This window comes from Talpa europaea (assembly GCF_964194135.1).
Source record: "Talpa europaea genome assembly, chromosome: 1".
In the NCBI taxonomy this organism is placed as follows: Eukaryota; Metazoa; Chordata; class Mammalia; order Eulipotyphla; family Talpidae; genus Talpa; species Talpa europaea.
Genome location: NC_140073.1, coordinates 98,383,689 through 98,395,009, shown reverse-complemented (window position 1 = coordinate 98,395,009; position 11,321 = coordinate 98,383,689). Strand labels below are relative to the sequence as shown.

At 37.8% G+C, this 11,321-nt stretch overlaps 1 protein-coding gene across 3 annotated transcripts in view; it reads left to right on the top strand.

Moving 5' to 3' along the window:
- Window positions 1-286: 286 nt before the first annotated feature.
- The window catches only part of ACVR1C (activin A receptor type 1C), a gene marked incomplete at its 3' end in the record, with an annotated part of 66,433 nt that continues 55,398 nt past the window's right edge, over window positions 287-11,321 (top strand). For all 3 annotated transcript variants that reach the window (XM_084242028.1, XM_084242027.1, XM_084242026.1), the window contains exon 1: window positions 287-482. In XM_084242028.1, coding sequence (XP_084098154.1) covers window positions 410-482 — 73 coding nt within the window. In that variant the 5' untranslated portion in view covers window positions 287-409. The remainder of the gene's footprint in view (window positions 483-11,321) is intronic.

Sequence of the window (11,321 nt, the reverse complement as noted above, 5' to 3'; positions counted from 1 at the left end):
CCCTCCGCCCTCCTCTTGCCCACCTTCCAAGCTGGACGGGCTCTCTGCCTAGCCATGCGACCGCCCGTGCCACCTGCCTGCCAAGCACCAGGCCGTAGGTCGGCTGCGCTAGGGCGCAGGGGGCGGAGGCGCGGCAGGGGCGGGCTCTGTCCCCCCACCCCGCCCCTTCCCAGCCGGGGCTGCTGGGGCCAGTGGCAGGAGTGACGCGCACAGCCAGCCGCGGGGGGCGTGGGATGGGGGCGGCAGGGAAGGGGGACGTCTGCACCGATTAGAGTCAACCGCACATTTCAAAAAGGTGTGGGAACTGCGCTCCCTCCCGCGCCCCGGGAACTTCAAAGCAGTCCGCTTTGCCCGGGTCGCTCCGCTGCGCTCTGGGGCCTCGCAGCCGGGGTGCGGCCGCCTGGTGGCCATGACCCGGGCGCTCCGAGATGCGCTCAGCCAGGCTCTCCTGCTGCTCGCCGCGGCCACAGCGCTTTCCACAGGTACGAGGGGGCGCTTCTTCCCTCGCTCCCGCAGGGGTGGGAGTCGGGGGCTGCTGCGAGTGGGCATGGCGGTGGGGGAAGCAGATACACGTATCAAACTGACCTTCCACCGGGCGGAGTAGGGAGCGCCTGTTGGATTGAGGGGGCGCAGGATAGTGTGCAGCGTGGGCACCTGACGTCTGGCAGCCATAGGGGTAGACAGGTGTATTGGGAAGGAAGCCGCCAGGAGTGAAAAAAGCAGCAGGGACGTGGTGGAATGGGTGACAAATTTGGGGGAAGTCTGCAACCGAGGGTGTAGGAGACTGTGTTTGTTGGTGTGCGCAAGACTGGGGGTTGGATGGCACCATAAATTCAGTCCCCAGGGCTTTGGGACGCCCTGTGCTGAGCTCCAGAGAGCTCCAGAGAGCTGAGTTTGGATGGCGTGGTGGTGAGAGGACGGGCAGTGGTGGTGGCGATTCAGTGTTTTAGGATGCGAGGGATACCTCAAAGCCGCTGGTGCCAAGCTATGTAGGCAGGAGCAGGAGCTTGAATCTGCGTGGTTTGCAATGCATAGTGCTTTCGAGGTACTATCTTTACTAAGAGTCGCAGGGGGAAAAAAAATCTGGCAAGCGCCCCAGAGTTTATAACAGGTCTGTGCCTTGATAGGCTAAATAGAGTCCGGGGCCCAATCTAGACACCAAACGCGTTGCAGGGGAGCAACGCATCTTTGGTGAAATTATACTGTGCTATTAGGAAAAACCCTTTTAACTCTGAAACTGTTTTCATAATAATAATATTCTGGGTTATGGAGCCCAGACCAGTTTTCTTACTAATTCATTCTTTAAATATTTCAATCAAATAGTTAAGGCATTTATTTACATATAAAAACCTGGTGTTTTTCCATGGAGCTGTACTTTGTCCGAAGTTGCTTTTCATGCATTTTGTTTTCCTAGATGACAATCTATTTACACTAATGGCTATAATCTGCGGGGGGTGTTTTTCCTCTTAGTGACATGTGCAGAAGAATGTTTTGAATAGTAAGATTCCTGTTGTGTACAGACTTCAATGTTCCAGATAGCCTGAGAGAATTACTAAATACAATATTCAAGTGACAACTGGAAGGAAATAATTGACACAATATGAGGATCAGTTATCTTTGAAAAGGCACACCCTATTAGGAAAGTAGTTACCCAGAAATTGTCAGCAAGGTGATAGAGTGAAATATTTGCATTCAGAGTTTGTGAATTCATCAATGGGAGGAAAATTTTGGAAAAGTCTTTGAGAAATGGGCAGAAGTAACACTAACTTAAAATACTCAAAGTGCACTTAGCAATTTAACAGAATAAAAATGTGTGTGTGTGAGAAATAGACTCAATTATCTTTTATCTTGTTTGAAAGATATATTTTGTTACACAGCAGAATCTTAAGAAAATTTCAGAAACCCCAGGCATAATAACATGAAAACATGCCCCTGTATTTCTGAAGAGACAAGGAAATTTTTGACATTGAAATGTGCAAAGAAGAGAAAATGGATCATTAAATTAAATTTGCTTTCTTAAAATTTGAAGGCTAAAAAAAGCCTTTTATGGAGATAAATATGTCAATATCTACACATTTACCTACAAAAATTAAAATCGAACAATGAATTTTTCTATGTTAAATGCAATATTTCAAGTATCACTAAGAAACTTTACTTCTCTTTGTGTCTCATAGAACCAACAGGTGTTGTTCTCTAGATTATTGATTCTTAATTTTTATACAAATCATTGATTATTTGGTAGAGGGATAAAAGTAGTTGTATTTCGTCTTTTAAATTGTTTTCCTCATGCAGTTACCTACACTATTTTTGATCTGATCACTTTTACAAATTACATTTTAATGATGTCAACTTTTGATAATGTACATCCCATTGTTGACATGTTCTATAAGTTGCTATTGATACAGTGACATGGTGAAACCACATGACAGAAAACCACCTTCCAATTTGGCTCTGTGGAGCTGCAGGCCTGGTACCTTAAATATCTGAAGACATAGATAAAACAAACCCTTTCTGCTTTAGTTGTTCTTCCCTAGCATCTGTCACCTTTTGTGTCATGAATTAACAGCAGGCTACAAACCCTGCTCCTTGATGAGAATCTCAGGAGTAACTGGTGGTGGAAACAAAAAAAGTATTTATTGATCTAACTTGGCTCAAAATTTAAGCTGCTCTAAGAGTTGCTCTAATTATCTATTGATAATTCCTGGGTTCTTTGAGGTTTGTCAAGAAATACCTGACATGATCTCATAGCATATATCATGTGTACTAAACAAAGAATTGGCAGAAAATGTCCTAGTGCTCTTAAATTTGAGGCTGTGATTTGGGTATTATATAGATTTACACACACTGCATTCTCCACTAACTTTTCATGAAATTCCTTTGTTTTCTGGTTGGGAGAGAATAGTAAGAGTCTAGAAAGCTAGATGCTGTTATTCTAAAAATGAAAGGATAACTCTTTCCAGGGTGTAGAGGTTAGGTAGTAAGATTTTCTTCCCTTAACAACAATTAGCAGTTCCCACTGTTAATTTTAAGCTGGCTGGAAGTGAAAGCGAAAGGCTTGGGCTGACTAAGTTTATAAATGCAGGAGCGTTTGCCACCTTTGCCCTTCTTTAGCACATTCATTTATTGGTTGATTTACAAAAATGTGGTAAGAGGCTCCCTGGTTCCAGGGAAGAAACTTTTCTGGCTCAGGAGAAACTTCATGTAGAAGACCTTGGGAGCTTATTTCTTCATTGCTTATACTGCCTCAACTGGTTATCTAGACTGAAACTTACAGAAGCACAAAATAGAGTTTCTCTGATTTACTACAGTCAGATAAAAATAAAGAATTTGAGGTACGAGAGAAAAAAAGGAGCAAAGAATCACTCCAAGTTTTTGACCCAAGCAGTGGCTGAGCAGACCCTTAGCGAGGTGATCCACTGTAGGGGGAGACTTCTGAGGAGGCGGGGGATGGTGGCAGATGGCTGGAGCTCAGTTAGGGATATGTTGGGTTTAAAATGCCCTTTAGACACTTAAGTGGAGGTGTCAAGAGAGCAATTGATTTTATGGGTCCGGAGTTCAGGAGATAAATTGGGACTAAACATAAAAAAATTAAAGATCCGTGGTCATTTACAGATAATTTTAACAGACACATTAAATAGGATCTCAACTTTAGCAAATCGCAGACACCCAGTTAGACTGAATTTCAGGTAAACAAATAATTTTTGAGTATAAATATGTTATAAATATGAATTAGGGCATACATATATTAAAAATTCATTGCTACTTAATTTCAACTTAACTGGGGATTCTATGCATTCAACATTAAGGGAATATTGTAGTGTGATGAATTGCTTCTGATGTTTGTATTCTTACACCAGAAAGAGAAGTAGACCTGTTTTCTGGTTCTTATCTCTTAAACCTTCTCTTGTTCCAGCTTTGCTGTAGTCTCTAAAGGCATTTCTGAATGGGTCACTCCCAACTCTTTGCACTGAATGTCTCCACTGCTTCTGAGTGAACAGAAAGATGTATAGGTTTTCCCAGTCATACACGAGTATCTTGAAAACATGTGTGAAAAAGATAAGAATAACTCTCTAGATTCTCTGCAAAGGATTCTTCTGTGGATGCAATTGGTTTTGCCCAAATATACAGTATTTTAATGTAACTACTATTTTCTTATTTTTGAATATATTTTTAGAGTATTCCTTTTAAATAAACATTCATATGTTCTTTTAGAGAAATGCTCCCAGGCAACAGCCAAATTCCAGCTTGTTGTATTTTTCTGGCAGGACTTCTCACATCACATCTCTTATTGTAAATAAGTGAAAGTTATAATATTGGAGGAAGGGTAATGTTAGGGTTAGGAAGGCCAAGAACCTACAGGAACTGTTAATCAATCACAGTTTGAGGTTTAAGAGTAATGTTCTGAATACAGTGATCACAAGTCCTTTGGAAAACAGGCAGGAATACAGGAGTATGAAGCAAAGGTTGTTTAGTTACTGCTATGGCAAAATCTTGGACTGCAGTTGTGGCTAAATGATTAATATTGGCATCATTTTGAGATTTATAGGGAAAATCTACTATAAATGAACAACTGCAGACATGGATCATTAAAAAGCTCAAACAGGGCCTCCCCGGTGGCGCAGCGGTTGAGCGCTGGGTTGCGATGCTGCCCGCGGCCTCTGCGGCGCCGGTTCGATCCCCGGCTGCTCCCCGGCCACCGGAGGAGGGTCCCACATGGCGGGCAGACCTCTCCTGCCGCCCGCTGCTCCCCTCAGCAGTGTACTTCGGTCCTTCTGCCTGTTCTGCTCCCCGCTCTGGCTCTGGTGAATTCTCTCACCCTCCTGCGCTTCTGACTGTACCCAGTGCGTGTATAAACAAAACAAGCAAACAAACAAACAACTAAATAAATAAATAAAACATGCCTCTAAAAAAAAAAAATTTAAAAAAAATTTAAAAAGCTCAAACAGATATGTTCACATGTATATAGTTTATTTCAGTATTAAATAAAATGAGGTTAACTTTTTAATATAAACAAAAAGAAGAAGTATACAGAAAAAGAGGAAAAATTCTAAGGACAAAACATGTATTATGCATCATTCCTTATTTATATCTGCAAATTTTCCTTTGGATTTTCCATTGTTTTGGTCTCCTATGTTTTAAATTTTTTGCAAGTGATAGTCAAAATCACAAGGTTTATTTTTACCTAATAAACTGTGGTGGAGGGTTAATGGGTGCTTTGGTGATGGTTGTGTTATATTAACAGATCTTAAGAGGTTTAGGTGTACCCCTAAATCATACAGGGTTGTAAACCCAATGTTACCCTCAATTAAAAAGATAGTTAAAATAAAAAGAAATAGCAATAATATTGGTTGTGTTCATTAAGTGATACTGAAAGGCCACTTTTGCTGAGGGAGATAGAAATACCTAAATACTGTCTTGGCTCAGCTGTGCCTTTCCTCTAGTTTAAGAGGGGACATTAATAGGAATATCTAAAAAGGGGAGGTGAAATAAAACAAAGTACCTTTTTCTTGTTGCCTGGTGCTTCCCACAACTTGCATGTATTCTAAACTTTTAACAAATAAATAGCTTAAAGATAAAGGGCAGTGCTATGATGAACCAGAATCCTGATTTCTGATAGCATAATTGAAAGGCTGTGCAATATCAGGGGAAATGAAGCCAAAGCAATGGAAGCAAGGCCCGACTGTGTCAAATACCTCATGCTAGTCCTGTCCTCTTGGCAATTCTCCAGGTGGTAGTTTTAGGAGCTACTGCTAAGTAGGGTAAAGGTGTAGAGTCTATAAAGGCAGGTGACTGGTTCTTTTCTACATGGTAGCTGGTGCTACCCTTCCCATACTTGGCATAAAGAAGAGATAGAAGACAGAGCTGTGACCATGCACCCTGTGCCTTTAGCATTCTTTGAGAGCTGGATCATTAAAGCACGTGGGCCTCTTGGTTCCCTGGAAGCTGAATACAAATCACTGCTCCTCTGACTTAGAGATCCAGTAAAAAGGAAAAAGGAGGGAGGAGGAGTAGGAGTGTGAAATAGATAAGGAAGACTTTATTTTCATAGAAGCCAGCATTCCTCTATTTGTGAGGGGATATTCCTTTGCTTTATCAAGTGCCTCTTAAATTCATTCTCTCTGATTAATCAACCAGATGAACAAGTTTCTGTTCTGTTCCAATTCTTCACTTTTTTCTCCTCTAAAACAACCTTTTCTTCTACTCTCTTCTGTTTTTTAGAGTAGGTATGTGAAGATACTGTTTCTTTGGAACTGTTTTAAATTAAACCCCTCAAGAATTCAAGGGTGAATCATTCAGTATGACTCAAGAGCTTGGCTTATTATTATTTTTTAAAATAATTTAAATTTGCCTGTGACTTAAGCATCCCAAATTAGATCAATCTACTTTATCATTAAACTTTTCACTTCGGGAAAATGATTACGATGCTGTAATTTTGGAAATGAAATGCACAGGTTTTCTTCTAATCTATTTTGTCATCCTTATCTCATGAGGAGGTAAAATGACACAGATAGACGCCATATCTGTATGGTGGATTAAGTTGCCTAAATTAAGTTTTTCATTAACTACCATTATTGACTGAAATGAATACTCTGTGGATAAAAGCATAATTAGAAAAAATTAATCAGAATTTGGACGATGATCATTTTAATGCAAAATGTTTAGTTTCATAAATGTATGCTTTTCCAAGAGATGTTAACGCAGAGGGTGGTAATCCAGATTAGCGCAGCTTTAAGGAACCAGATTGTTTTAAAACAGAGCCAAATACATTAAAGAGTATTAAGTCATCACATCTTACAATTTTATCTGATGACATTTTCCTGGCCTGTTCTCCTAGAAATGTGTTATTTTTTTCCTTCCCCACCATCCCCATTATTGCTCTTCAAGAGGAAAGATCTCCTCTGTGAATATCTGGCTGCTCTGATAACCATAGTAAGACTGCTTTCTTACCCCAATTCCACTTATAATCTGAAATGTTTATTTCTAGGAAGTAGACACTTTATAGACAATACACTGTAAATTGGAAACTCTAAATAATTATGATTAGCAGAAGATTCATTACAGGAAAATAAATGCATAATTGAACCCCTCTCTCTCTTTATATTTCCTTCAGCTGTTCTCTAGCTATATTAGTTACAAAGACATTGCCTTTTGTTTGTTTGCCTAGAGAAGTGGACTTCATTAAAATAACCGGACCAATTTAAAAGAATTGATAGTAATTGTGACAAATCAAGATGAAGATACTCTTTTAGATTTGTTTTTACTGAACTCTGCTTTGGATACTGACATTGTCATAAAGTCTTTAACATAACACTTCCTGATTAATTTCTTAATATCTATAGGATTTGTAGTGCTCCCTTCTTATATTCCTGCCAATGGGAAGTTGAATTTTCTGTCTTTCCATTTGATCAGTCTAATTGGATATTTAGTAATTTATCATCAATAGTGCTCACATAACAATCACTTGTAGGGAATCCAACTATGTAAGTAACTTAAATACAGCGATTATAAAGCTGATAGTGTCAAACTGGGTTTGAAAAAAAGACAGAACAAAGACGGCTATAAGAAATTCACTTCATTATAAAGTGCATTCAAAATGTACCTTATGGGGGCCTCCCTGGTGGTGCAAGGGGTTAAGAAACAACCTATGAAGCTATCCGCAGCCACTGCGGCACAAGTTCGATACCCAGCCAGGGAGCTACCCACATGACACAGCAGACCTCTCCTGACTTGCCCACTGCTCCCCTCAGCAGTGTATTTCAGTCAATCTGTCTGTTCTGTTCCCCACTCTGTCTCTGGTGAATCCTCTCACCGCACCCCCCCCCCACAGCTCTGTCCTATACCCCAGTTCTTGTATGCATAAATAAATCAATCTTTAAAAACGTGTACTTTATAAAGACACAAATAGAATAGAAGTAAAAATGTGATTAAAGTTATATCATGCCAACACTAATCATAAGAAAACTACAGTGGCTATCTTAACAGACAAAATATATTTCAGAAAATGGAATGTTGCAAGGAATAATGATAAAAGAATCACTTCACCAAGAAGATATAATATCTTAAATGTATTTGCACCTAACCATAGAGTTTCAAAACATTAAACAACAATAATTAGAACTGAAAGGAGAAACAGACAAAACTATATTTTGGATTTTCAATACTCCTCTCTCATAATTGGCGGGATAAGGAAACCAAAAATTTGCAAGCTTATATAAGACCTGGAAAATATTGTTAACCAACTTGACTGAATTAGTATTTATGAAACATTCCAACCAACCAATGAACGACAGAATATACATTATTTAATAGTGTATAATATTATCTCCAATTGAGATATATCATATGATGGATCATAGATGGATCATAGAACAAACCTAGTAAATTTATCAGAGTATTTTTTCTGAATATAAACTAGAAATCAACCATAGCAGATTATCTGAAAAACACTCAAATATTTGGAAATTAAGCAACACAATTTGAAATGCCCATGAATCAAAGTAAAATTCAAAAGAAAAATCAGGTATTTTTAACTGAATTAAAATGAAGATACAATGAAAAAAAAATTGTGGCATATACATAAAGCAGTGATTAGAATGAAATTTATAGGAGAAAAAGAAGAAAGTTAAAGCAAAACAAGTAAGGAAATAATAAAGGTAAGAAATAATCTTAAAAATAGAAAAACATTAAGGAAAATGCAAACAAAAACATTTTTTAAGATCATAAAATTGATTCCTCTTTAGCTAGATTTAGCAGGAAAAAATGGAAATACACAAATTATCAGTTTAAAGGGAAAGAGTGAACATCACCACTCACCCTACATACATAAAAGTAAAGGGATATTTTAAATACTTTCATGGTCCCAATTAGAAAATTTAGATAAAGAAACAATTTGCTTGAAAAGTCAAACTACCAAGGACTAAACACGAAGAAATATATATACCTAATGATTCAAAGACTACTTATAGTTTAAAAGTTGGAAACTTCTATCAGAGAAGACTCCAGTCTCAGATAGCTTCACTGAATTCTGTCAAAAATCTTAGGGAGGAAAATGTCTATTCTATACTAACTGTTTCAGAATATGGAAATTGAAAGAACCCTTTTCAGCTCATTTTGTAAGACATATCACAATGAAACCAAAACTAGAAAAATATTATCAAATTTAATCCAACAATAACAAAAAATACATTATGATCAAGTGACATTTATCCTGGGAATGCAAGGCTGGTTCAATATTTAAAATTATAATATTTACCATTGCAGTAGATTAAACAAGATCAAAAATGACAATGTCAATAGGCACATAAAAGTCAAACAATACCACTCAATTTACCATTTCAGGGATTAAATAAGAAAAACCATATGACAATATCAACTGATGCATAAAAGCCAGAAGATAACACTCAACATCTATGATAAAAACTCCATAATATGTTATCCATAAATATATTATCAATGATTTTTTAAAAACGATAGAGATAATTAGAGGAAGGATTTTTTTTTTAAAGAAATGATGCTGGAATAATTAGCCATCCATAGACCAAAGGGAAAAGAAAGAACCCCAAAACCTGCCTTGTATGTTAATAATTGTTAACTCAGAATGTACAATAGGCCTAAAAATAAAATATAAACTATAAAAACTTCCAAAGGAAAACACTGAAGAAAAATTTTTGATCTTAAAGTTAGGCAACATTTCACCAATGAGAGCACAAAAGCATGATCCATAAAAGAAACAATTGATAAGTTGGATCCATCAAAATTAAAAATTTTTGTTCTATGAAGGATGCTATTAAGAGAGTGAAAAAATAAGCAAGTTGGAAGACAATACTCACAAGATATATATTTGGTTAGGCCAAACACACAAAAACCAAAGATGATAATACAGAGTGTTAGCATGAATGCTAAGTAATTCTCATACTTACTGGTAGAAATATAAAATGGTTTTGGCCACTTTGGAAAAAAAAATAATAATTTTTTATAAAATTAAACATACACTTATAAAATGTAGTCCTCCCACTCTAGATATTTACTGAAGAGAAGTAAAAATTATTTCATATAAAAATCTGATACTAATGTTCATTACAGGTTTATTCCCAACCAGCAAAAACTAGGAAGGGGGAAGCCAAATGTCATTTAAATGGTGAATGGATAAGCAAACTTGTACATTCATTCAACGATGTTTATTATAACATGAAAATGAATGTCAGATAATTTAAGGCAAATAACAGAAGCCAGAATGTAGAGGCTACAATCATTTGACATTATGGAGAAGGTAAACATAGGAAGAGACAACATCTTTGCTTGCCAGTGCCTAGGTGGTGGGAGTAGTTTTCTTTTTTTTTTTTTTTTTATACTTTTTTTTTTTTTTTATAGAGGCATGCTTTATTTATTTAGTTTGTTTGTTTGTTTTATACATGCACTGGGTACAGTCAGAAGCGCGGGAGGGTGAGAGAATTCACCAGAGCCAGAGCAGGGAGCAGAACAGGCAGAAGGACCGAAGTACACTGCTGAGGGGAGCAGCGGGCGGCAGGAGAGGTCTGCGCACCATGTGGGACCCTCCTCCGGTGGCCGGGGAGCAGCCGGGGATCGAACCGGCGGCGCAGAGGCCGCGGGCAGCTTCGCAATCCAACGCTCAACCACTGCGCCACCGGGGAGGCCCGGTGGGAGTAGTTTTCTACGAAAGAGTATGGGGTGATTGAACTGCAGTTGTCAAAATTCACAAAATTGCACATTAAACAGGATGGATATTACTATATGTAAATTACAACCTAATAAACCTGACCTTCCTCCCCAAATCGGAGGATATCTGAACTATTAAGCCCTATATTATATTAATTAGGAAGTCAGCAGATAATGTTTCAAATTGGTTTATCAAAAACAACAGAACATTTTTGGAGTTAATTCCCTAAGAAAATGTCCTAAAGAACAGCAACAAAAGTAGTTACAAGTAGGTAGACCTGGGAAGTCAGACTGAGGATATGTGAGTCACTAGACAGATGCTGTTCATTTTAATTCTTCCTGTACTATTTTATTTTGTCATGTGCACTTATAACATTTACAAACAAAAATATTTATAAATTATAAATAATTGATATACTTTTTGATATAATTTCTATGTAAGAGATTTCTATCATATTGAAAGTGTTTTGTATGTATCATCTTTAGTCTATATAGTGGCATATGGTAGATAGAAATTAAATCAAATTAGGATAAACTAGCATAGTTTCCATTCATTAGCATGGAGTAGTGGTTTCTTCTCTTAGCAAAGGAAATTGCAATTGAGGGACATTATCTATACATAGATAAAGCCCACTGTAAATGTA